The sequence below is a fragment of the Zonotrichia albicollis genome, chromosome 10, assembly GCF_047830755.1.
Source record: "Zonotrichia albicollis isolate bZonAlb1 chromosome 10, bZonAlb1.hap1, whole genome shotgun sequence".
Lineage (NCBI taxonomy): Eukaryota > Metazoa > Chordata > Aves > Passeriformes > Passerellidae > Zonotrichia > Zonotrichia albicollis.
Genome location: NC_133828.1, coordinates 19,943,475 through 19,970,459, shown reverse-complemented (window position 1 = coordinate 19,970,459; position 26,985 = coordinate 19,943,475). Strand labels below are relative to the sequence as shown.

At 37.9% G+C, this 26,985-nt stretch overlaps 3 protein-coding genes across 6 annotated transcripts in view; 1 reads left to right on the top strand and 2 right to left on the bottom strand.

Moving 5' to 3' along the window:
* Window positions 1–3,202, bottom strand: part of AOX1 (aldehyde oxidase 1) — a 40,123-nt gene extending 36,921 nt beyond the window's left edge. Inside the window, exons 1-3 of one of the 3 annotated variants that reach the window (XM_005484198.4) lie at window positions 3,053–3,202; window positions 2,074–2,131; window positions 1,021–1,117 (exon numbers count right to left, since the gene is read on the bottom strand). In XM_005484198.4, coding sequence (XP_005484255.2) covers window positions 1,021–1,117; window positions 2,074–2,131; window positions 3,053–3,112 — 215 coding nt within the window. In that variant the 5' untranslated portion in view covers window positions 3,113–3,202. Of the gene's footprint in view, window positions 1–1,020; window positions 1,118–2,073; window positions 2,132–2,829; window positions 2,962–3,052 lie in introns of those variants that run through there. The other 2 variants (XM_074548246.1, XM_074548247.1) reach the window with 2 other exon arrangements.
* Window positions 3,203–6,719: 3,517 nt separating this feature from the next.
* SGO2 (shugoshin 2) lies at window positions 6,720–24,359 on the bottom strand. Of its 2 annotated transcripts, none has more exons than XM_026791605.2 (9): window positions 16,800–24,359; window positions 14,772–15,054; window positions 14,037–14,212; window positions 13,619–13,696; window positions 12,790–12,872; window positions 12,177–12,403; window positions 9,757–11,715; window positions 8,793–8,937; window positions 6,720–7,153 (listed from the first exon to the last, which is right to left on the bottom strand). In XM_026791605.2, the coding sequence occupies exons 1-9, from the start codon at window positions 16,854–16,856 to the stop codon at window positions 7,048–7,050; spliced, it is 3,114 nt and encodes a 1,037-aa protein (XP_026647406.2). In that variant the 5' UTR covers window positions 16,857–24,359; the 3' UTR covers window positions 6,720–7,047. The 2 variants fall into 2 exon arrangements, with proteins under 2 accessions (XP_026647406.2, XP_074404344.1); XM_074548243.1 differs by having other exon boundaries at window positions 14,772–14,929.
* KCTD18 (potassium channel tetramerization domain containing 18) lies at window positions 20,646–26,198 on the top strand. The gene is given in 11 exon segments (XM_005484238.4): window positions 20,646–20,838; window positions 21,934–22,145; window positions 23,045–23,112; window positions 23,114–23,240; window positions 24,275–24,384; window positions 24,714–24,772; window positions 24,775–24,814; window positions 25,536–25,747; window positions 25,750–25,848; window positions 25,851–25,907; window positions 25,910–26,198. Coding segments are annotated over 11 exon segments (1,311 nt in total). The 5' UTR covers window positions 20,646–20,657; the 3' UTR covers window positions 26,056–26,198.
* The last annotated feature ends 787 nt before the right edge of the window (window positions 26,199–26,985 follow it).

Genomic DNA, 26,985 nt, shown 5'->3' with positions numbered 1-26,985 from the left:
ACTCCAGGTTTCAGTTCAAAATCTTTCTTTCTGTGGGTGGGATGTGAGGGATGGAGTTCAGTATTAAAGGGCTGGTAAGACTCCCACTTGTGCCTACCCTACCTTCCCACCAATTGTATGACAGTATGCTGGTTTTGGCTGGGACAGAGTTAAATTTCTTCATAGTAGCTAGTCTGAAGCTGTGCTCTGGATTTGTGCTGGAAGCAGTGCTGACAACACAGGGGTGTTCAGCTACTGCAGAGCAGGGCTTACACAGAGTCAAGGTCTTTTCTGCCTCTCACCCCACCAAAGAGGAGACTTTGGGAGACAACAAACTGGGAAGGACACAGCTGGGACAGCTGATGACCCAAAATGACCAAATCATATTCCATGTCATGTGGCATCATGTGCAGCATATAGAACTGAAGGAAGAAGAAGAAAGGGTGGAAGTTTTGGAGCGATTGTGTTTGTCTTCCCAAGTAACCATCACAGATGATGGTGTCCCAGCAGTGACTGGACATCTGCCTGATGATGGGAAGTAGTGAGTAAACTGTCTACTTTGCTTTGTTTGCACAAGCAGCTTTTGCTTTATCTATTAAACTGTCTTTTCTCAACCCGAGAGTTTTCTCCTTCAGCATTCTGATTCTCGGCCCCATTCCGCTGGGGGGAGTGAGTGAGCACCTGCACGGTTCTCAGTTACTAGCTGGACTTAAACCACCACACTGAGCTGCAGGTAGGGGCCACATTCCAGTGGTCAAGCCAAAGGATCTTAAATTAATGCCTCCTACGACCTCTTCCAGGGGCTATCAGTATTTATTTATAAATCAAGCATTTGAGTATGATAGTTCAGCAAATTTACAATACAGCTGAATCAACAGCAATTTTTACAGCATTCTCCTTTTGGATTAAAGTGACCTTTCCTCTAGATACTTCTACTATTAAGTACAAGTTCTACAACTCTGTTTTTAAGGTTTCATGTCTGGAAATGGTATCAACAATCATAAATTTTTCTGCAGTTTCAAAATATTCTGTTGAGGATACCGTATCTTCTTTGAAGCTGGCTCATAAGTTGATATCATCACTGTGCAAGCACCACAACCACCTCCTCCACAGCCATACTTAGTTCCTGTAAGACAGACTGAAAATGCTGTCATTAGGGAAAATAATTATCTGGTTCCATTCTGGGCTTTATTCCACTCAAAGGCTTGAGACAACCTTTTTTCCTAAACTCCTAAGGAACACAGAATTTGTTTGGTATCAGCATACGTACTGGATTCTGTTCTATATTGGAATAAATTTTCAGTGAAAGCAAGATGGAAGCTAAGAAGTTACATGACCAAAATCCTCTTCCCAAGAAAGCAGAAAACTTGATTATAATTTCTTTTGGAAGAGGAGTAAGTTGTGACAGGAAAAGGGAAGTGAAAATTACTTCTCCAAGTGAAAATTGGAAAGGAAGAAATATGTAACGGGCAAACCAGCTGTATATCTGAAATTCCAGTGGAACACTAAAACAAATTTCCCAGTTTCTCCCAGAAGGCCCATTTATATACAGGATATTTGCCTTGCATCGCATCTGAAGGATCACACTTCTGAGAGAAGTGCTCATTTCTGTGAATCTGGAACAGTGGCCAGTCTAAAACTGTGAATCAACAAACAGCTACTTTAATGTTCCAATGCCACCAAAAGAAGATGCCTTTTTGCCCCTCAAAATTCCATCAGTCTCAGGCTTTCATCACAAGATCTCCCCTTTACCAGGAGAGAGATTATTACAAAGCCTGGGGACTCATACTCCATCAAGTTACTGACCCCTAGGTTTTTAGACTTCTTTATGAGGTGGGAGGGGAGGAACACAGACACATATTCATTGTGCCTGATGGCATAATTTAGCTCTTTAAAAAGCCAGGCTAAAAATAGAGCAGCTCAACTGAAGAATATTTGGATTAAGAAAGAGACATCATTTAGTGCAGTTGATTTATCTTAAAGCTGTCACAACTTCCTTAATCTGGTAACTAAACCTTGAATTAAAATTTCTTAGAATTTTACTTGAATAAGGCTTTCATGAGTGACTTTAGGGAACAGACAAGAAAAGGATACGCCTCTTTCGCAGATAAGCCAAGAGCATTTGTTCAGGATCAGCATTTTTCTCTATTATCTACAGCAAGAAAGTAAAAACAAAGCTTAATTAAGAAACCAAGGCATTTCGTAATTCAGGGCACAGACTACATTCACACAAGGCCAGAAGAGAATCCTTCTCTGGTTCCCTCTCCTAGTACTACACTAATTGCCAAACACCACAGGAGAGTTTGGACTCCTGGAAACTCTTTTTCAGACACATACACTTCCAGAAAAGAACTGTTAGGGCACCTAGCAAGCACTAAAAATAACTGGTGCTCAGTGAAATGTTATACTGAGGGAACTGACCTTCGGCCACACTAGAAATAAAAATGCAGAACTTTAAAGACAGCATAAAGAACTAACTAATGATTTACAGATTTTAAAGTCTCCCTGGCACTCTGACATACTGGAATAAACATTAGAGGAAGTCCGTAAGGCTATCGGCAGTAGCAATTTCTTTTCTAGTTTTATTTATATTAACCTTCACTTGCTGTGAGAAACTGACAACAGAAATATCCACATTCTTGATCGAGTACAGAATTTCTTATTTGGTCACTTAGAAACAGCTAGTTCCTTACACTTGGTTTGGATCAACAACCAGTCCTAGCAATATTATCTTTATGCTCAATAGTCCAACTTTGGGCACCAAAGTCTTCTTTGAATTGTGCCTCTGAAAACCTGACACCACCGAAGATGAGAAGGCAGACATCCAAGTGAAAAAAGGGGTTTGCTTACCAGCCAAGTTTGATACCCAGCTGAAAGTGTGTTTCACTTTGACACACTTTTTCTCCCAAACATAGCAGAGCTAGCCAAAATGGGATGCAACCATCCGACCTTCTTCCGGAGGTTTGTGTGAGGCTTCGGTTACACTCGTTCGAATAAATCTGAGGAAGCCAAATCTATGCCCTTCGGGGTTGCTTCAGGCACAGCAGCCCCTCCCTCCCCGGCCCGTACTTACCTTCCTCCCATTCACAAAGAACACGAGCTCCGGAGCGGCCGCGGCCCCTTGCTGCGCCATCGTTCGCAGCCCGGCCCGGGAGCAGCCGGGCAAGTGCGCAGCGGGACGCGCCTCGTTATCCGGGGCGGGGCGGGCGCGGAGCGCGGGGCCGAGCCAGGCGGTAACACGGACATTGTTTCCAACAAATATTGATTTACTTCAGCTTTCTACCGTGTTATTTAAGTGTTGAAAAACGAACTCGTGCCTCGCACTTTCTCAAAGGACGCAGGTGTTCTTGCAGAGCTAAACAGCAACGTTAACACTGTGCACTGTTATCGGGTTCTTATAATATCACCAAGAGTAATTTAAAATTGAGATAAAATCCAGCAATGTAGTGATCGTGGGACCAATGAGATTTTTTTGCTATATTTGCATTCACAAAATAAACAGCAGTAAGGTTCAGGTATCATAACCATTTGTAAGGGCTAGTTGTGCAGGAAAGATTTTATAGAAAAAATACTTCACTCTTTTTGTAGAATCAAAATATATGGAATTAATTTCCTACAAAATTTCAATTAGAAAAAGTAAACATGAGAAAAAAACAACTTTAAAACTATAAAAAGAAGTTCAAATTACCTCATTCTCCGCAAAATTCTCCTAATTCTTGGTGATTGCTACAAATAGATTTTTATGTCAAAAATCATGAGCTGCTTTTTCATAATTTTCCTGGAAAGAGCTTCTAATATATCAAATGACCTGGTAAAACAATCACATATAGTGAAGTTTCAAAGACAATGCAACATTCTTCATGCTGCTTTTATGTTATCATTTTTTGTAACAATAAAAAGAAATGCAACCTAGGAAATAACAAAGTGAGTTTCCTCTGTGTTCTATTATTGAACATCAATTTCAGCAGCAAGAGTGAGGATGGAGAAAACAAGGAAAGAAGGGCAGTAGCAATAATATTATTTTACAGTTACTTAGCTTCTGTGATCTTCAGGCCACTTTCTTTATACTTTTTTACTTGGAAGGATATCTATACTAAAGGAATGGAAGAAATGAAGGCCTAAACCCCCAGGCCTTTTACTTTTATTGAAAATTTCATGCTTGTATTTGGGACACCCTAGCAGTCTAGCTGGTAACACCTGAGGCTGTGTGGAACAACAGGACCTTCACTGAAAAAATAATTAAGCCAGTCCCCAATGAGATTATTTATTTTCTGGGAAGATAAAACATGTGCCTCTGTTTCTAGCTTTCAAACCACAGGCAGTAGAGAGAAACAACCATTTAAAAAACCATTGTGTTTTGCTGCTGCAGTGCTAGCACTGGGAACACAAGTTTTAACAGGTATTTCTTGATGGTTTCTAATGACACAGCTGCTGATGTTGATAAATAGTGGAAGCTAGCAAGAACATTTCAATTAAACAGAAAATAAATTAATTTCAAACTTAGTAATAAAAGTCAAGGAAAAATGCTTAATAATTTCTATGTGTACTTCCTTCTAAAAAATAACATTGAAAAAGGATAGAATCTGTCTTCCCAACCATTTCTGCACCTCTTCACAATAGTCTTGGCGAATGTGGTGATGTACAGAGCATGTACCAGAAAGAAAAAAGTCTGCCTGCTGAAACTTCCCAAATAATGTTAACAGCTGTTTTGCAGCGCAGATGACATTGCCTGGGTGATGAGGTAAGTTTTTTATTGGAAGAATTGTCATACTGATTGAATACTCTATTTGTACTACAAGGTTCTATATGAAAACACCTTGCTCTACTTACTGCTGTATAATTACAATCTCTACACGATCTTTGCAACTGATAACAACTCTGTTTAGGGAATACATGTCCCCTTTGTAAACTATCTCACTAGTGATACATTTAACTCTAAATTTGTATATGGAAAGTCCTACAGGATCTTGAGGAAGCTGCCTTGGGGCTACAGACCATAACAAAGTAACCACAGTAGAAAACAGTTGTGGTATTACTTAAGTGTTTGTAAATAACACATTTACGCCTCTTAGCGTTTATGGTTATAGTTCCAGACTTACATGTAGAATGGACACACCTGAAAGTCATATCCAGGAGTGTGTTCTGATATGTATCAGTCCTTTTACTGTCAAAATACACAGCTGAAATGCTGGCAACTCACGGGAGAAGGATGTAGGTTCCTCCTATTGAACTTCTTGAGATTCCTCTCAGCACATTTCTCCAGCCTGGCCAGTCCTCTGAATCCTCTGAATGGTGACAGAACCATGGGGTATTTCAGGCACTCCTTCCAGTTTCCGATCACCTGCAGGCTTGTGTAGGGTGCACTGGCTCATACAGGCTGTTAGTGAACGTGTTCATCACTGCTGGCAGCACTGTGAAACCCTAACGAGCTCTAATGTTTTGCCTCCAGCTGGACCATTTGGCACTAATCACAACCTTCCAGCTTTTCCACTCACCTCACTGTGCCCTTAACAAATCCATACTTTGTCAGTTTGTCTGTGGAATGTTATCAGAGAAGAGATCAAAAGCCCTACTATAATTGACACAAACATGTAGTGCTCTGCCCTCACCCACCAAGGTAGTTGGAAAAGTCTATCAGGTTCATAAAGCCTGATTTCCTGATTGCAAATCAATGCCATCTGCTCCCAACCACCTTCTTGTCTTAAACATCTGTTAAAGCACTAATTTCTCCATTAACTTCCAGCTTACAATGTAATCTACAATGAAGTACAAAGAGTATATTTAAAATAATGTTTTAAAGAATATATTATAATTTTTAAAAGAATCTATTGTATTTTAAGAATATACTTTTAAAGAATACATTATAAATTTAAGAATATCAGTTACACCTCTTAAAAAGAGACATGCTGTATTAGACAAAAGGTCAAGCTAACCAAAGAACTGGTCTCTGAGAGGGTAACCGGGGAATGTCCTTGGAAAAGGTACAAAAATTGGCAAAAGGCATAGTAAGGCTTCTCCAGAATCATCTTCCAGCCTTCAAAAATTTGCAATTCAGGAACATCCTATGCCAGAAATGGTTTTTCTGGTAATTCTTCCTAGATTTTTCTTCCATTAATGTGTCTGATCAATTTTTAAGCCTGTGTAAACTAGTAACATCTACTGCATATGCATGAAGAACCACTATCTATAACCAAAATAAGTTAATTTGGATCTCTATCTCATTAAAAATGCCTCTCTGTTGCAAAATTAACCTGAACCTTATCTATTGTAATGTGTAAAAGCTGTGCAGGTAGTGAGCCTCTGGTAGCATCTACAAATCAGGTACTACAAGAAAACTGTCAGCTGACAGCACATTATGGAATGCAGAGGGGAAGCAGTACAAAACCTGAAATCTGAATGGTATGACATTATTGTATTTATTACTTGTCACATGGGCAGTCTCAATTGGAAACTCAAGGTGTTGCTTTCTCTAGACCCTATTTGCTGCTGAATTCTTACTGCAGTGCTTTTTTCTTCCTTGCTACCTCTGGCACATACTGTGGGCACTTGACTTCCCTCCATTATTTATTTCTCAATGAGATTTCCTTATTCAAATCCAAAAGTCAACTATCAAAAAAAGACTATCTCCATCTATTCCAATAAATTCATAAAAATTTGGTATGCGTGTATCCATTCCAACCAGCAATGAGAACAGGTTCCACTCAAAATAAACATGAAAAACTCACAGTACAATTCCCAAAGCTCGTTTATTTTTATTTCTCATTAAAACATATATTTTCTAATAATTTAAGAAATGCTGCAAACTGTTTGCACAGATTAAAAATTACTGACCTGAGATGCAAAACAGGAGTGAGCCTCACCTGTATAAGCCTTCCTCAGTAAAGCATTCTGTGCCCCTTTTACAGAGGTTCTTCTCCAGAAAACTTCACTGTGGAAGACCTTACTAATCAAAGAACAACAAAGAGTCTATATTGCTAAACATTTAGCATTTAGTGGCAATGTGTCATATATACATAAACAATTGTACCCATTTTAGAAGTATTGTCCATAAAGGCAATTCTCTCTTCCTCAATAAAATTTTGATTTGCTTTTAAAATTTCCTTTATTTTTTACTTTGAAGACTGGGGAATTCAGGAATTGTGTATCTGTAAATCGATCCCCTCTCCTTAATTTGCTGTAAAGAAAAGAAGTAAAAAACATCAGGTATGAATATCATCAAGCACATGTGCAGCTACAGTAATGTGATCACAATAATTCACATGGTAAATAGCACTAATGAAAGCTTGATACACTAAAGAAATTAAACTCGTGGAAAATAAGTATGTATGAAAAAGCAAGACACTACTGCTTTCCAAAATAATGCTGGAAATATGTGACCTCTATCATATTAGGATGTGATATTTCTGTAAAAAAAATTCAAAACTTGTTTACACTGAACACTTAACAGCACCCATTCAGGACAGTGTAAATTTAACTGTAATATAAATAGGAGACAACAATCTAAAATCTTAGATTGGCATCAACAACATTTTTTTTCTGTTATTAGTTACCATTTCTCAGAAATACAGAACTTATCATTTTGGGGTAAAAGAGTGGCAATGTGTCAGTGTATAATACTGTAGAATTTTAACATATAAGTCAATTAATAAAATAAAAGTGTGACTCTAATACCTTACCATTTTTTTATAAGTTATCTGGTATAAATATTTCTGAATTGCCAGTGGTAAAGTGAAGACTTTCTCCATTACTTTTAGCTCCTACTTTTCCTCACTCACTGCTTCAACTGTTAGCTTACTCACAGAAGTAAAAAATATTTCGAGGTTGTATGAGAACAGTGCTCTATTTTTTTTTCAGTTTGTGCATTCATCCTCTCCTACCACAGTATTGCCAGAAAAAAAGGCTTTTTATACCTTTGTCATAAAGTAAGTTGGGATAATCCTTTCACTCTCTTCCCTGTTCCAGGGAAGCCTTTCTGTCTTTACCTCATGAATACACATCCTACTAACACACACTCAACACAGTGGAACTGTTCCTTAAATTAATATTATACTTTAAAAAAAAATCCAAACCAAACAGAAAAACCTCAACAACTTTCTGGCAAAAATCTCACAGAATATTTTCAGAAGTAGTGAACCTAAAGGTCCATTTATATTTAGATCTATTTATGTAAGAGCAAATATATTAGTTTTCTTAATGGAAGTTTGGGTTTCAAATTCCCTTTTAAATTTCAGAAGTTATTTCACAATTTATATCTTGTCTTTTAATAATCTATAAAATCCTCTGCCACTAAACTTACCAAGAATAATAAGAGGCAAATTAATTATAAAATAATATATCCAATATAAACAACTATCAAATTAATATATCTTAAATAATTTTTTATATTATATAGAGATAGTTAAATTTAAATGACTGAATTATATAATATTAGTACATAAATTTCCTTTCCATTTGACAAGATTACAAGGACATTATATTACAAGGACATAAATTATGGTATAATTTACCTTTAAGTATAACATTCATAATTATTCATCTCTAAAGGGGATTATATCATGATAAACATTAAGATTCACTATTATTTTCTATTAGTCCAAACTATATTTTAGAATTTGAATACTATTGTTGTCTTACTTTAGTACATGGAAATTCTGCCACACTAACTGGAGAAGCCTTATATCAACACTGAAGTATCTTTGCAAAAGATTTGTGAGAGCTCAACTGTTTATTCAGGGGTTTAACACCTGATGTTTACTGGGGGTAGTTATGTACACAAAGGACAAGAACAAAAGCCCCAATTTATGTGCACCTACCTCTGCAGACTGGGTTCCTTGTAGCAAACAGTGGGTCTGCCTCGTCTCAGTGCTGCTGCTGAAGCTTCTAAAGTTTGGGGGGATTTAGGTACAGAAGTCTGAATTTGTATACTAGTATTTGTCAGTTCTTGGAGAGCTTTTCTCCCTGTAAATACAGCAGTTTACATGCTTCATTTTAAATATTTTGTGAATCATTATGTAAACTTCAATTAGTAATAATTTTTGATATGTTTTTTGCAATTCAGCCACATTGATTACTGCTCCTATGCTGAAGGTACACAGCATAACTCCATTTTATTAACTCCATTACATTGTATTATGATAATTGTATTTATTATAGAAGAATTTAAACCTATCTTTCAGATTATATTAAAGTTTTCTTATGTTCTTTACGTATCGTACTTTAAAAAAGAGATTGTCACATCAAAGCTGGCCCATGGGCAAGTTGTAGAAAAACCTACTCAGCATACTTTCAGATATGGGAAAATTCCTGTTGAGTTGCAGTGTTTCTAAAGAAACAAAAATGAAATTTTAAGTCCAGATATATTTTCAATTTAAGAAGGGAACAGTGTAGCCCTGTCTTGTTTCTCTTGGATAAAAGCTCAAGCTATTTTGTCTTTCTATACCCATCTTTGTGAATGTAACGGAATTCTTCAAAAAAGAAATACATGCTTTAACTAAAATTGTTTCTCAAGAATGTAGACTACTTATATCTGCGCTGCTAAGTATCATCTTGGGATATATTGAAACATAACAAAGATATTAGTCACTACAATTTAAAAGGATATTGTAACTGATACATGATATAGAAGATTTAGGTGATTTTCATTCTTGCCTTTTTCTACTCCTGTTTTATCTGCTCTTAACAAGCAATGAGAGGACAGAATTAAGAGAAAACATGTTACCACTATTTTAGGCACTACCTAATTCAAAATACCTTGCTTTTTCTAGCCCACACACTTACCATGACAAGGTGTCAGAGTATTTTTGTTGTTCTGTTTAGAAATATGATCCATATTTTGTTCTGTTTTTTCAGCATCTGGTGCTTCATTACGATCATTTTGCCTGAGGATTTCAGAGCTTTTCAGTTTAGAAAAGTTGATGGAAGCATTGTGGTTATCAAGAGCTGGGAGCTCCATACCAAGAAGACTTTCCTGGGAAGAACTATCTGCCTGAAATGGCACATTCTTACAGGATTCAACTTCAATCACAGGCTTCAACTTACTCACAAAGGAATTCATTTCATGAGGGACTTCCTGGTCATCCAAAATATTCTGACTCCCCTGAGCAATATGCATGAAATAACTTTTTTCTGGTCTGGTCTCAGTAATATCAGAACTACACCTCTGTTTCTGCTTTACATGCTTATCAGGAAAATTACTTATGGGGGAGGGTTCACTTGCCACAGCTGAGGAATCTACCTTCTCTAACCTGTCAGCATCATCATCAGCCTGCTCTTTAGCTAGTGGTGTATTCAGAGCGACACCATTCTGAGTAACTAAAGCTACTTGCATTTGCTGAGTTACAGCTGCTTTCTGTCCAGCCTCTGCAAGCAATGAATCCTTGTGTTTCAATTCTTCATTTTTACAAACTGAGAACCGCGTGAGATTTTCCTTTGGTATCACACGTGTTTTCCGGCTGGCCTTTGCCAATGTACGCTTCAATCTGCCTGGTGAAAAATGGCTGCTCTTTTGGTCTGCTTTCTGACTAACTTTATGAGGGCTGTCATTTTCAGCATCTCTACCTTGTCTGTGACTACTTTTTCTGTTGTTTTTTCGCTGTATAATATTCTTCTGGTCTTGTTTTCTCTTGTTGTTGTCATAGTGGTTTATCTCTGCTTGAGATTTTTTTGAAATATATTCTCCATACTGGCCATTTTCCTCTCTACAGGATTTTTCTGTGTTTGCTTTGGAAAGGTTTTGAGAAGTCTTCCTCTTTATTGTTGGTTTGGTATCTTTCTCATTTGTATTCAGGAAGCCCTGCTGTAAAGCCAATACATCAGAAATGTTATCTTGGAATGGTAAATTTTCAGCACAATAAACTTCTGGTGGGATCTTGTTAACAGTTGAGCATGAATCTGTTTTTTGTATTCTGCTTTCCACTTCTCCAAACATTTCTGAGAATCTTCCTTTATTTGTCTCTTGTTTTCTTGGATTCATTACATTAACCTGGTATGTCCTCCTGGAATCCTTAGCTTTACTTGTTCTATTCTGTTGCTCTGCAGAATTCCCTGTAGGTAGCTGTTCTGTCTGATTCTGGAATAGCTGAGTTTGTGAATCAGTAGTTACTGGAGTTTCACTATTCTCAGCCCTAGAGAGCATTTCTTCTGCATGCAGATTTGAATGGACTTCAGTCTTGCTTTTATTTTTTTCTTTATCCTTCTTAGAATATTTTACTTTTCTGAAATTTGGTAATATTTTGTCAGAACTGGCATTATTAATTTTATTTTGGTGCAATTTATAACTGCCTTTTGCTGTAACTGTGAGTAGTTCACTTGCATCACTGGCAGTCAACTCCATATCAGCATCATAGATAGTTTCTTCAGGCTTCATCTTGTCAGTAAAAAGCAGCTTGTTAAAATCTGTCTTACTTTCATTGTTAAATTTAAGAGGTGAAAGAGTAAGGCAAGACAAGTTACTTGAACCTTCCTGCAAATTCCTATCGTTGGCATTGCTGCTACTGTTGATGGTATGATGAAGTAGATTCAATGGCCTACATTTTTTATCAAAATCCTTTATATTAGGTTGAGTTCTTGGCTTCCAAAGTACTGCATTTTTCTTTCTTTCAGTCACATTTTCATAGGATGGCAATAAGCTACCATGATATTGTTCTGTAGGCTCCTCAGACTGTTTTAAGAATTGTGTATTTTTTCCATGAGCTGGGAAGGCACTACTGCAACTTAACTCTGCACACAGTTGATTTTCTGCAAAGAGAAAAATTTCAGCAGCTTGGGGAAAAGAGGAATGGAGTGTAGTTATCTGCATAAAACTACTGAAGGCTGAACCAGAAGTATGGAAAATTATACTTTTTATTTTTAAACTGAATACACACATTCCATGGTTGGTCCTTAAAAATTTAGTAAACTGAAGCTAAATTCATAATTTACTGAAGTTGGACTTTTAAAATTGGACATAAATAAAACTATTTTTCTGTAACTACTTGAGCTATTATTTGGTTATCATAGCTATGTAATTTCAACGAGTATTATTCTATAAATGATTGTCAGGACACCTATACTTAAGGATGAGCATTTCTTTTTCACTAGTTCATTACAGTTTATGAATATTACTATACCTTCTGTATTGCACATTGAGTAATGAATTATTAAATGCGAATTCTCAGAGAGCGTAAAAAATAAATCACTTTCACAGAAATACATCATACCTTTCAAAAATCTATTCTTGTCAACCATTGGTTCTGTTTCAATGAACTTTTGATTATTTGTACCAGGAGACAAGAGTGATGCAAACTTGACTTGATCTGAATGCACTTCCTCTGTCAAATTAGTGGCACACTTGTAAGAATTTGATGCTTCACCCAGAGAAGGGCTACCTTGCTGCTTTGCATTAGCTGTTGCAATGAAAGGAAGCTCTGCTGGCAATTCTACAGATCTGAAAAGAGAAAATTTTACTGTGAAGATTTTTATTACATTTTCCATCATGACATTCAAGTGTTCAAAATGTTCTCTTAACAATGTATAATAGCTGAAAACAAGAACTCAAGTATGATATTGTGTTCTGTCTTGGGGCAAATGTATTTTTGATGATAGCAAATCCTGCTTTGGGCTGGTGAGATCACATGATCCAAGCAGTGAGTTACTCAAACACAAGTCTTGTCTACCGCTCTCTCTCTAAATTCTGAGCTGCAAACAGGTCATTTCTGGATTAAACAGGAAATGGTTTCTCATCACCTCAAAACTACCCAGGACAAGGTGCAACGATCAGCTGTAAGAGAAGGCACAGACACCCAGCACCTTGGCACTTCCACAAGCACCTACCGAGCTGACTGATGGGCACTCCTGAGCCTGTTGCCAGTAGGGCTGCTTGGGCCAGCTGACAGCGGGAAGGAACTCTGGAGAGCCTTTCAAAGGAAGAGCAGCAGGCAAATACAAATAGTTAAATATTCTCTTATGTTTCAAGTATTGGAAATATCCACAGGGAAAAAAAACTCCACAAAATGAATGGGAAAAAGATACATGCACTGATGGAAGACACATGATATTCAAACACATGCAGTAATTTTAAAGCAAAATATTTTGTTACAAAATTCATCAAAATACATAACCTACTTTTATCCCAAAGGAATGTACAAACTTTCTGAATGTAGCTATAACTCATACAAACTTCATTATACATACAGAAGCACAGAGCAACACTAAGCAAGTTGAGAACAGACAACACAGTATTTTCCTTTTTTTAAAAATTAATTGTATTTTTTTTCCATGACACAAGGACTAACATGGACTATGTTTTCTGGTTAAGTTTCCAGATGTAAGATATTTATTGCAGCACTAGGCAAGGAAGGCAGGTAGCTTGGTCACTACATACTGAAGTGCTAAACATTTTTTTTTTTGTAACCACATAATTCTTCTTTCAGGCTAACTGATATTTAACTTTCAGACACTTTGGAAAGCAGATTAAATCCTAAATTTTCAGTGCAGTAAAATTAAATATATTGTAAGATACTGGTTTAATCCCAAGTTTTAAGGAATTTGGGTCAGTGTTTTACAACACAAATAGTATTTCAACATTGCACTCAATTTGATGCTTTGAAAATCTTACCCTGGAAGAAAAGTTCAATCTAGTAAAGTTGAAAACACATCTTACCTCAGAAGTACTGCTTATTTCTATTGCAGTTAAGAGGTTTTCATTCAAAAATGCATCTATTCCAATAAGAGTTTTATTCTGCATATAAAAAAATATATTTTAAGTGGTAAGAAGAGACAAGATATAAAAGGTGAATCTATGCTGCAATTTTTTTTACTTAATTGAGCACTCATCTCAATACCTATAAAGGTGATCCTGGGACTAAAATAGCTATAGATATACACACTGATAGACAAAACAGTTCCAAAAAAGCTACAAAAGAAAAATTAAATGTAAATATTATGCTCTCAGGTGACATAACTTCACAAATCTGAGACATGTATTTTAAGCCACCACTTTAAGAAGTAATATTGATTTTCAAAAAAGATAAAAGCTTAGTTTAGCTCTCTAAGTTTAAACAATATGATTTGCAGCATACCAAACGGGTTAGTTTCTGACGAAGCGAGATGTTATGAAGCTGCAGTTTTTCTACTTCCTTCTGAAGAAAAATCTTCTCATTCTTTAGCTTGCGAGAATTTTCTTTTTCAACACTCAAAGCCAGAGCTAATGCTTTGTTATTTTGTTGTAAAGATACTTTAAACATAGATGAATTATCTAAAGGAGACAAAATAATATCATTTTCAACAGCTTCAATTCCAGGCTCTCTCTGTGTGAACTACCACTATATGGCAACATTTTTATCTGTGGCTCTGGTGCCACAGCAGGAAAACCTAACACTTTCCAATATAAAACAGTTTATGCAGCTGTTATTCTGATGACTACTCCGTCTGTTTCAAGTTTATTTCATGCATAGATTCTGCTCTAGTCTGGATTTTTAAAAATAAGGTTATTTTAAGAAGAAAACATTTTAAAATTGATAGTTTCACAGGCATAAAAATGTTTAATAATATTTTAAAAATTATAAATTTTACAAAGTAAAATGTTAAAACATTCACATAATAAATGTGAGTTTTGACAACATAAAGAAAAAAGCTTTATATTAAAAGTATATATTTCCACTGTCTTTATGAAAACTTACTTATACTTATCTGTTACAGAATGATTGTAACAGGCAGAATTTCAGCTAATCATGTTAAACACAATTACTATTCCTTTTGAAGCCATACATACAAAGTACAGTATACAGCTTCAGTTTTATTTTAACAGGACTTACTTATTAATTTAGTTTTGATTTTAGAAGCTAAAGAAGCATTCCATTTTGCAGCTTGTAATGCTCCATCCCTCTTCTTCATCCATCCTTTAGCAGCATTTGAGGTGAAGACAGCACATGACGATTTAGCAGTTGCACCTTTATCCATCCTCAAAATCAATCTGCACACCGTCAAGGGAAACGTCCAAATAAATAAATGGTCTTTCTGACCCTTTTCAAAATTGAGTTTATTATGTCTTGTGAGGATTTCTGTGTCTGAAGCTGAAAGAATTGCTTCTGTCTTCACCTTTTTTCAGTTAATTAAAACAGATTAATTAATTAATCAACACAATGAGACATGAACTCAGAGAAACACAATACTTAACTAGTTAACCATGAAACCTGAAAAAAAATTTTAGCTTGTCTATTCCCTCACGTTAACTATCCGAGTTTGCACACAAAAGGGGAAAGCCCCAGGTTCTACTACTTCGCAATACGACCAGACCAGCTTGTGCTTTGTCAGACAGATGTAAAACTGATGCATTTGAATGAATCGCATTACAAACATTGCAAAGTTAATCCAAAAGAGACCGAGAGGGAGAAACGGACACCGGCGGGCCAGCGGAGGTGCGTGAGGGCGGGGTCGCGGCCCGGCAAGGCCCCGCCCGAGCCCTCAGGGCCAACGGCCGCGCGCGCGCCAGGGGCCTCCGCGAGGCGGCGCCGTTGGGCCGGGCGCCCGCGGGGCCGGGCTGGGCGCGCGGGGCTCCGGAGCGGGAGCGGCCGGTGGCGCGGGGCTCAGCCAGTGCGGAATGGGCCGCGGTAAAGGAGCTCAGCTGGGCTCTCCCCTTCGGCCAAGGGCGTCTCAGAAGTGGTAAAACAGCCGTCATTAACCGCTAATCCACGGTTCCGGCTCTTCAGACACATCTCTGAGTGGTTTAAAAAGGAGTTGGGTGTTTGTAACTTCCCAGCTACGTACCATTTTCAATACCAACCATTAATAACATACAATTAAATTTAAAAAAACAAACATTTTTTGGTTAGCTTAGCATCAATCTCAGTGTACTGTGAGGAAGGGAGTAGGAAGCTCCAGATACTCCAGAGTTTGAGATGTTTGGCTTTCAGTTCAAAGACTTTCTTTAGGTTTAAGGGGGAAAAACATGCAATTCCTTCTCAGTGGCAAGTTAAATTTCTTTGTGGCTGATTTTGAGCTATTAGTAATACAAGGAATAACAATGTATAGACAGACATCAGGGTAGTTAGGAATACAGCCATGATAAATTTACAGCCTAGTAGATTATATGCTGCTTGCATACCTACAGACCTGGAAGGGCAGGAAGTCTCTGACAACAGAATTTGAGCAAGCCCAGTTTTAATGTGGTTCAGGTAATATCAAGACTGTGAATTGCCTGGAAGTACTTTAGTCTAATTCAATGCTTTTCCCCAAAATCTCTTTTAAGTCCAAAAGCCCTTTAACACTTTCTTCACATACATTCTCTTTTACTGGCTACATGTGCCCAGTTCTACCATTAGCTCAGGTAGACATTAATTGCTAAATTTGATCCAGGAATTGGTAATTTTAGAGTAAGCTGAATTAATGTTTTTTGAAGATTTACAGAGCTTCAGAAGGTTGAAATAAAAAGCATCAGTTTCTGTAATGCAGTAATCATCACAAACCTTACCACGCTGTGTGCCAACATTACAATATTCTATAAAGTAAGTCAAAGGAATCACATATTAAATATAAGTAGCATTACATGAAAATGGATCTTCATGAACTTACTATTTTCATCATCTGCTCTAGAGAGCATCTGGAGAGTCCCTCACTTCTACCTTTTTAGTGAATGATGTATGACAGAGTTTCTCAGTGCGGCCCTGAAGGTGCAAAACCCTTAAAATACAGCTTTGATCCAGCACACCTCATATACCTTTGGTATGTTTTCCCTCACAAGGAAACTTGGAAGGGACTGTAGCCACTATAAAACTCTGGCCAAATAAAAGAGCAAATAACCTTATATAACTTTAGAAACAGAAAACCAGTCTAATAGAACTTACCTCCTCCTCCTTTCCACAAGGCAGTGCTTTCCTCCAGATCCAACACTGAGTCTTCATTTCCTCCAATTCCACAACAGTCTAAAGTCTTGAAGAGGCAATCACCAATTTGCTTCCAATGTCACTACTGTGGGCAATAAATTTAAAATAAATTGTGAAGTATTGCATTCCCACCCATAGTCATACTTTCCTTTACACTTCACTGAGGAACTCCCACGCTGGAGCACTTCACATGTACAAATCTCCAGTTAATTGCCAGCTACTCAAAGTAGGGAAGAACTTAAAGCACTGCCAAGTTTCACAGCCTATATATCTTAAATGTATATTAAAAGCAGAATTATGAGTTTCAGTCACTTGGGATCCTATGACTGGTCTTTAAACTGAATAGAAATGAAAAGCAGTGAGGGATAGACACGCAGACTCTTGTGAAAGCTCTAATCATATGGGAACTGAACTTGTACTTCACTAGATGCATACATATTCATGTCTTAGAAGAATCTTGGTTGAGGAATTAATTCTGTAATGCCTAATACAGTGTGAGCTATGACTAAAGCACTTCTGGTGAGTAGATTATGTAGAACAGTTTCTCTCTTTCTGGATTTTCTTATGTCAAACAAGACCTGAGCTCATGATACAACTTTTCCTGAAATTACAGTATTAAGAACCTATCTTCCTCTAATCACATCACTTCTTGCACAAGCTTAATGAAAAATCCATTTCTTAATGCCTCTTCCTCTCCATCAAATTTGACTGAAATTGGTGAAGTGAAACACAAATATATAGAGGATGAGTATGCAAGCCTGGCTTCCTTGGGAAACTAGCAAACACCAAAATGAAAACATCCCTGTGTTCACTTCCCAAAACACATAGCTCAAAAGGCTCTTTGCTTGTGGGGGCTGGTTATGCTGCACACTTCTATGCCAAGTAAATGCTCTACTAAACCTGACTTGTAACGATAATTCACATGGTTAAATCTGAGGTCCAAAACCTATTGCATTGTTTGTTTATATATATATAAACCTGGCTTCTGGGTACACTCTTGGTCAAGAACTGTCAGGGAGAGCCTTGGTGCTTGGCATACCATTCCCTCTCTTTGCCACAACTGGAGCAGGATTAGATGCCAAGAAAAATGAAATGTGTTTACTTTATGGCTTTAAATGGCCTGAAGTGCCATTTGAATGCAAATCTGCATTAAGATAAAAAGAAGTGAGTTTTAAGTAGTAAGTGATCATTCAGAGTTACACAATTTCAAAAAGAATTTATTATCCCTGTACTAGGACCAGATGATGATTTATATGATTTATTTGCCTCTTTCCTCTAATGTTCTTCATTTGACTGAAGTCTGAATTAAAAGTTAATGGTCCTAAATATTAACTGAAAACATGGTAGTCCATGAATATTTAGGTAATCTCAAAAATAAAAATGTAGTAACAGACCAGAATAAAGCAAGTGACACAGCTGGAACTGTAGCTGCTGTGTGCTACATACCATTTGGTCTGACCCTTTTGCAAGTGAGCCTGTAGCTGAAGTTTTAAATACCTTAAATTGGTGACAAAACACCTCAAAAAGGAAATTAGGAGTAAAAAATTAAGGTAATACAGGATGAAAATCAATAGGAATTGCAAATATAACTGAGTGAATTTTTTAAATACAATGTAGGCACATTTCTTATATGTGCAGTATACAGTAAAGTAAGTGGATTTTTACTGCACTTCAGGTATCAATAAAAGTACACTGTTAATATCTGGGATTTAGTTATCTCATAATATAGTAAATATGATAAATAAAATATTATATATTTTATATAATATATTGTATATTTTATATTTTAAACACATAACCAGCTCATACCTTCCAGAAAGTCTGCACAAATCCAGAGTTTGGTGCTGGTTTTTGCACTCCTACTTACTTGGCAGTTGTATCCAAAAGGATAGTTTCTTACTGTATGACTGGGCAAAAAACAAACTTTGTAAGCAAATAAAGGAGAATTAAATGGGAACTAGACATAATGTTGCAATATTTTTAAAGAAAATGCAGCTGCATTTTAGAAATATTTTTCATGTATATAGACTTTCTTTAATGAGGCTGAGACGAATGTGTAACAAGAACTTATTTTCACCTTTCTATTGTTTATTGCATGCATTTTGATGATCACATAACTGTATGTCAGACAAGGAATTTTATAGGACACTTTCTGAATGTCTTTTTAAAATGACTGTATGAGGGTCAGGCATCTTGCCTGCTTTACTGAATCACAGAATCATCAAGGTTGGAAGAGACCTTCGAGATCCTCTGCCATCAACCCAGCAGCACCATGACAGGAGTCAGCTCAAGCTGCTGTCAGATCGAGACCTGCCCTGCTGAGGGCTTGGGGGCAGCTGGTGGAGGGCAGGCTGGCCATGACCCAGCCATGGGCACTCCCAGCCCAGAAAGCCAAACCTGCCCTGGGCTGCATCCAAAGCCCCGTGGGCAGCAGGGCAAGGCAAGGCAGGGGATTCTGCCCCTCTGCTCTGAGATCCCACCTGGAACCCTGCATCAGCTCTGGGGCCAGCACAGGAGGGACAGGGACCTGGTGGAGTGAGTGCAGAGGAGGCCACCAAGAGATCAGAGAAATGGAGCATCTCTCTTTTGAGGAAAGACGAGAGAACTGGGTTTGTTCAGAATGGGGAAGAGAGGGCTTTGGGGTGACCTAAGTGCAGCCTTCCAGTACCTTTAAGGAACTTACAGGAAAGATAAGCAATAGTATTTATATGAGTATGTAGTGCCAGGACAAGAGGAAATATGTTCAAATTGAACAGGTTTATATTAGCTGTTAGGAAAAAATAGCTAATATTAACCTGTTCATTCTTTTCTGTGAGGGTGGTGAGGTACTGGAGCAGGTTGCCCAGGAAACTTGTGGACGCCCCACCCGTGTTCAAGGCGGGGGATCGCTGTTAGTAGATAATCTTCAAGGTCCCCTTCCAAGCCAAACCATTCTAAGATTCTTACTATGGAACCTATAGAAACAGCAATAGAATCAAACCCACTCTGAGTAAACCCGTACTTATAATAATAATAAAAAAAAAATTAAAAAAAATTAAGCACGGTTTGTGCGTCACAGAGCAGCCGACTGCAGGTGGGTCAGCCACACTCGGGAGGGCGCCTGAGGGAGCCCCTGCCAGCAGCGCCGGGAGCAGCGGCAGCCGAGCCCCGGGGGCCCTGGCACCGGGCTGGCCCGCGGCAGGGACTCCGGGGAGGGGATGGCGCGGCCGGGCCACTCCGGCTGCCCCTCCGCTCCCCCGGCCCGGCCTGGCCCGGCGCACTGCCATTTCGCGGAGCAGCAGCGCTTAGGTGACGCGGGCCGCCGGCCCGGCCGGGCCCTGAGCGCTGCTCCGGGCCGAGGGCGCGCGGCGCTTTCCGCTCCTGGGCGGAGCAGCGCCCCGGGGGCTGGGAGGGGCGAGCGAGCGGCCCGGGAAGTTAAAGCAGCCCTAATTAAAGATCGGTTTTTAAAGAAGCCTCGGTGTCGTTGGTTCAAAGAGAGCTGCATTTTTAGTGCTGTGAACTATGCTCAGGATTTCCCAGGTTATCCTTCCAGAGCTCTAGTCACACATCCTCACCACGTAACTCTGCTTGCCCATTTGTCTCAAAAGAGTAAGCTTTGTGTTTCCTTGCAAAGTAAAATGTCATAGGTTGTTACACTAAAGGTGCAGAATATTTGGCTATTTGCTTTACTAGGTCTCCAGAACTGTTTTTAAAGTGGTATCCTATTACAGATGTGCAAGAGCTGAGCTATTGCTTAGGTCTTGTATGTGATATGTTAAGTCTGTAGCTGGCATTAGTTTGATTGCTATTTGTATCTGGTTTAGGTTTGAATAGCTCGTAATGACATCACCATTGGCAAATGCAGTGGAAGAGGGCAAGGTTGAAGATGTCCAGGACATTCTCTGACGGGATGTGCAAGGCTGTTTATACACAGCCAGGCGTGAGTCTCTGCACCGCTTAAAGGATTCCATGCTGGCGCCCATGTTTGGTGGATGCTTTCCTCTGAAAGTGCATGAATCAGGTAAATACATTGAAGCTCTAAATACCACATTCTGATCATGGAGCTCTTTGGCAAATACATGCTTTTATATATATTTATGCATTTTTTAGTGTATCTTTTCCCAGTTTGCTAAGCATCAGTTGGCTTCTAATTCGAGGTTGTAAAACAATTCTGCATGCATGACTTTATATGTACAGGTAGTTCATCTGAATTCCACAAGTCTATTTGTGCTTGCAAACACACACATTTTTACAGTGCCATATCCCTGTCCACACTGTGTCTTTGGAATCTACTTCTTCAGTAAGAATACAAAAATAGATAAAACTGAAGTTGGCAGAGTGTTTGGCATTTATCTTGAGTCTGTCTGTGAACCCCTATAATCTCCAGAGGCATCTCATTCCCTCTGTTCATTACATATAGAGATTTGGGTCTGATCTTTGTTTCAAACAGTAAAAATTGCATTTTTCACCACCATGGCTTGATATAAAAGTTTGAATAAAACTATTCATGGGTGAAATTTCACACTTGTTTGTGACTTAGAAATCCTGCCAAAGTAGATCCAGTTAAAAGGGACGATGGATGAAGAATAGTAATTCCTTGTTGCATACATAAAACTGTTGAAAATACCCAAAATGTTTAACATAAGGAGTTTGCATAACACAGCAGGACTTTGCTACCATCTTTCACAGTTGCAGTGAACAGCCTGTTGTACAGACTGTATGGTTTGGTTGGCTTTTGTGGGGTCCTCGAGCCCTGCAGGCAAGGGAGAGAAAAAGAAACAAACACAGTATAACTTGAGCAATATCCAGGGAAGGTTTCACTAGATGTGTACGGGAACTGATGCTGATTTTAACTCTTTTAAATGGTCTAGAAGCAAAATAGAACAGATCCCTGCAACAGTGAGTAAAAAGTGATTTCACTAAAACTCCAAAGAAATGTTTACCGCACTAAGAATTTTATCTTCAAATAACAAATATTCCAGGAAAATAAAAGACCATTTAAAAAGAATAAAGACAGTATACTTACTCCTCCTCAGTAAAACCAGCACAGAAATTTTGTACAAAAGGCTGTACTCGATGATTTGGTGAAGTATTTTAAATAACTTAATGTTTTCAGGAGCATGTCTAATTGATCAAGATGGAAACCTGTTTAAATATCTTTCGGATTATCTTAATGGAGAAATTCAGATTCCTGAAGATGAAAAAGTTAGAACTGCACTGCAGGAGGAAGCAGATTATTTTGGAATCCCTTATCCATACAGTCTGTCTGATCATTTGGCTAATGAAATGGAAATACACTCTTCAAGGTCCAATATAGAGCTTAAAAAGGTCCTGATATTTATTAAAATTTTTGATGCTGAACTCCCCAACCCATGCCATTCTTTAGCATCAAACACTAAAACTACAGAATGTCCAAGTTAGCACTTCTTAGTGACCACACTAAATCATGAGTAAATTCAGAGTTTTAGGTTAAGAAATCCTAGAGTTGATAATGCAGTCGGTATAATTAAGGACACCAGCTTTTACCATCATTGCAATACAGCAACAGTTTAAATGTGAGTGTTGTACATGCAAGTCTGCTGTAGAACTTGTGTAGTAGGAAGGAAATTTAGTTTCCTATTTGGCTTCAAATCTTACTTGAAATTAGATTTGACCCCTTCAAGTAGTTTGGGATGGGGTTTCTTTTTCAGTTTTACAAATTATTCCTAAAACTTGTAAGCCAAAATGTACTCTGACATTTCATTAGAATGAGAAAGGAGAAAAGATAATTAGTGTATTATTTAAAATCCTAAGGTTTTAGAGTATTGTAACTTAAAAGCTAATTCAAATTAACTGGCAGGAAATTAACTCATACTACGAGCTCTGGCTGTGTTATTCCTGACAGTCATCTATGTTCTCTTAGCAAGTTGTCTCTGTATTTCACGTTCTCCCTTACTCATTTCCTTTTAAAAAGTGTAAAACAATTCCAGGCCTTTTCGTTTCTCTGCATGTTAAGGAGCTGCCTTGCCTTTAACTATTTCTGTTGCCTTTCTGAACCTCTTAGTTTCACAACATTCTCTGGTAACATCAGATAAGAAATAACTGCAGACGTTATTCTAGAAAAACTATATCCTTGATTTATTTAAAAGAGCTCACTGGTAGAGTTAAGAAAACTTAAATATAAAAGCTTATTCAACTAAAAATACTTCATTCTTATTAATATTCTATATGTTTTATGTTTTTTCTAGGATTTGTTGGATTTCTGTGATTCTTACAATTTAGTTTGCACCAAGCCTACAGTTTAGCTCCTGCACTATCTCCACTTCTGGAGGAAGCTGTGAAAGTAAAATTATTGGTGTGTATACCACAAGAGCAGATGGGACTGATGCAATTAATAAGGTGCTAGGAATGAAAATTCATGGTAAAATCTTGTACAAATGTAAGGTGACTGTCAAACATGAAAGCACTATGAAGTGAGAATAAATACATATTATAACTATGCCTAAATATTATCCTATGTAGCATAATGCAGCATTATTGTACTATAAATCTGTGAAAGGCATCTTTCCAGCTCCCAAAGCTGGATAATAGAATGGCCACATTAAACAAATAACCAAGATAAAAACTAAACTTGGAGGTTAAGAATTTGAGAGAGTACACACAAGATTGTTAGCATGCAGTTGCTGTTAAGTTCTTATTGTGCTAGACTTAATATTTTTAAAATACAATTAAAACAACAATTAAAATTACTTTCTAATATTTAAACTAAATACAGTGAATAAATCCCCATACAGAAAAACCTCCAGAAATATTTGCAAAGTTGGTTGGGATTTATGCACTTCTTTTGTGCAGCCTTCTATGACAGCTGAACACTGAGAAGCAAAGATGAAAAGAAATGGCTTTAATTCTTTAAAGAACGTGTACAGCTGTACTGCACTATTAATGTATTTACATGGCAGCAATTTGAAATTATTGGCAGACCTGTACTTACAACTGGAAGCAGTTGGTCTTTGTCACTCTCACAGCGCAGTGTCAGAAGTGTCACTGTGCATCTTTTGATGAAGATAGAGCTCTTGATGCTTCATCATCTTTATAATTAGGATGCATATCTTCCTAAATTTAGGCTGGGAACATTAATATTTATTCCAGTGGTATTCGGCAACATATGAGGTATCTGTTCTCCTACTGTATATTCTAGGAAAATAGGTTTTACATAATTAATTCTGTAATTATTCTTCTATGAACATCTATCCTTTCATGAATATCCAATTTTAGCAATAGGCATTCACAGGAGGATTAGAACCTCTTATTTGAATAAAAAAATCAGAGTAACATTTTCCTTATGCTTTATAAAACATTTACTGCTAAGTCCTTATAGTTAGGATTTAGTAAAAAGAATTCTATATTTCACCAAGGTACATTTCTAAGGACTTAGCTAACTAATCACTTGAATGTTACCTTTAAAATAATATTCCTAGAGAAGCTGAAATAACATCTAATACATCTGGAGCTATTACTCAGTAGCTGAGCTGAAAAAGATGATGGATGCTTTTGATGCCTGGAAAGGGAGAGGTAGAGTAATAATTTTGTATTTCAGTATTACTACGTTTTAACATAAAAAGAAGAAAAAATATTTGCCAACTAAGTATAATAAAAACCTCTGCATAAACTTTCGTAACATTGTAAAATAGTGGTGCCTCTTTGGAGGGAAGAAAATGTTTTATGGGATGTTCCAGAGAGGGGACAGAAATTGTCATGAATGAAGCACCATGCTGGCTGGGAGCAATGCTCAGGTCAGCAGGTTGAGAGCCTAAATTCTGCATAATAAAATACATGTATTCATGTATTTAGTCAGGTGTAAATATGCATGGCTGTGTTTTCTCAGCTCACCAGTACAGTGCTGCTATGAAATGCAAGTGTCAGCTACTGCAGAGTGCCTCAGGAGCTGACTGAATGTCGGACTCTGGAAGAACGCCCCCGAGAGGCAGTTTGCACCATATGCCTCCAGTTTATAAAAGGTATACTCATTTGCATAGGTGGTGTAAAATTAATAAACAAATACAGTGCCATCTTTTTTTTCCCCCTCTATAATTTCATGTTCCTTAAATATCTATGCATGTTGAGATTTCTCTGGGTTTTTTTAATTTACATTTTTATTAAACGTCAAAGAGTTCTTAATTGCACAACTGAACTCGCTAGAAAAAAGATTATGGGGTTTTTTTAGGCTGGTGAGATTTCTCAGCAGCCTGGCAAGGAGTAACTTGCAAAACTTGAGAGCAGTATTAGTTAAATGGACTGCTAAACCAGAAATTTAAATGAAAACTTTAAAAGTTTAACTGATTTTCATAACTTGGAGATGTATTCTTTTAAAAGGAATTTCTAGAACTTCCTCTCTGCAGTTTTCTGGTGATATTTATGATTACACCTCCATTCTCCACATGTTACCTAAAAGCAGCATTTTGCTGGCACAGTCACCTGAGCCAGCCTACAGCCACTTCACTGCTACAATTTTTAATGTGTCATCTAAGAGAGGCAGAAGAGATTGATGGTTCTAATCACAGAAAGGCAGCCCTGATTGTAGTGATGAACTGTTGGGAGCACTAATTTATGCTTCTTACAGTATCATGTAAACCTATTTGTGAAAGGCTGTTGCAGATGGTCTGTTTTGTAATAATGTTAGAAAAACAACAATTTACATATATGGTTGATTTTTTAAAATTGAAGTTCTTTGTTTTACAGATGATTAATTGACTGTACCGAAGTAGAAAGCTGTTTACCATGTAAAGTAGGTCTCCAGCCAATTAAATTCTCAGGTCCTTCAACAAGTACCCACATAAAAGTCAAAAATTCATCTTCATAAAAGATAGCTGCTTGCAATGCTTCACATTCTGCAGCAATTCTTACATGACCCCATGGTGAAAGTCTGATGCTGCACAAAGAAGTTTCTCAAACCACTCTACAACGTGCACAGCAGTGCCCAGCAAGTCCCAGGGTCCCTGAGGAAGGCCGAGTGCTGGCAATGGGCCACTGAGCCAAATGCCACTCCAGCTGCAGGGAGTAGGAAGCCTGTGAACAACCGTGCAGTGAAGGTGAAAAGGACTCTGCTTTTCTTGAGACACCATCTCAGCCACCACCTTCTGCATCCAGTAAAACAAGTGAACAGGACTATGCTGAAATTCCTGCAGTGCTAAACAAGAAAGAACCAGCTGTATTAGCAGAAAGTATTACCCTTAAGAATGATAAAGGGGGTAGTGTTTGACTCAGTCTGATAGACTGGACAGCTCTACATTGTACGGTTGAAGAAGAGGTCATTATCTCATGTGATTCTTTATTCAAGATGAGGTAGAAAATTGTGCTGAAAAAGATAATAAAAAGCACAGGAAGAAATTGTTTTAAGAGCACTGAAATGTGTTTTCTGCTTTATTTCTAGATATTTTTAGATGTTGGTAAGGGAGGAAGAAAAATGGATTAAAAAATCACTCAAGCACATGCAGCTTAACATTCCAGTAACACCCATTTGTATTTTGTTGTGCTGTACTGTAACGTGAGTACTTGCACAGCATAAAAGAAAACCTCTTTATCAATTTTAACTACAGTGAACCTCAGTTTTTACCTTTAAAAGGGGGAAGAAAGGGAAGAAAAGTAAGTAGCTTTTATTAGATAGAAGTTTGCTGCAAGTGTACAACATATGCGTGCTGCAGAGAGCACCAGAAGTTGAATGCACTTACTGGCACTTCTGGTGAGGGTAAATCACCATTTTTGCTCTTACTGGCAATGCAAGGGATCACCTGTGCTTGTGCAGTGAGAGAAAATTCAGAAACACAGGAAGGGAAGAAGTGTGCTGTGTGAGTAACAAGGCTGCTCTCTCTGGAGAGACACCCATTTACAGACACACAATACTGTGCTGTGATCTGCCACTGGGGCAAGGCTGGTGCAGCTGTGGCATTTTGTGTCACACTGCTAGGGGATGGCTTTTCTGGGGCTGCAGGGTCTTAGTTACACCTGGCCTTCCATGTCCTTCTGCAGGTCCTTTCAGAGGGCACTACAGCAAAGCACAGAAGTTGAGGTCAAAATGCCGTGGTTTAAAGAAAAAGCCTCCCTCCTTCCCCTCGTGCAGGCTGGAGGAGACATTCTTGTAGCAGGGCAAATGTTGAGTAATGATACTGAAACAAAGAGCTGCTGTATGTTT

Coding starts and splice junctions, on each gene's coding strand:
- SGO2 (XM_026791605.2), bottom strand. CDS start 16,856: ATGAAGACTCAGTGTTGGATCTGGAGGAAAGCACTGCCTTGTGGAAAG. Junction 14,213..14,771: donor AATCAAAACTAAATTAATAA/GTAAGTCCTGTT, acceptor TGTCTCCTTTAG/ATAATTCATCTATGTTTAAA. Junction 13,697..14,036: donor GTCAGAAACTAACCCGTTTG/GTATGCTGCAAA, acceptor TTTTATATGCAG/AATAAAACTCTTATTGGAAT.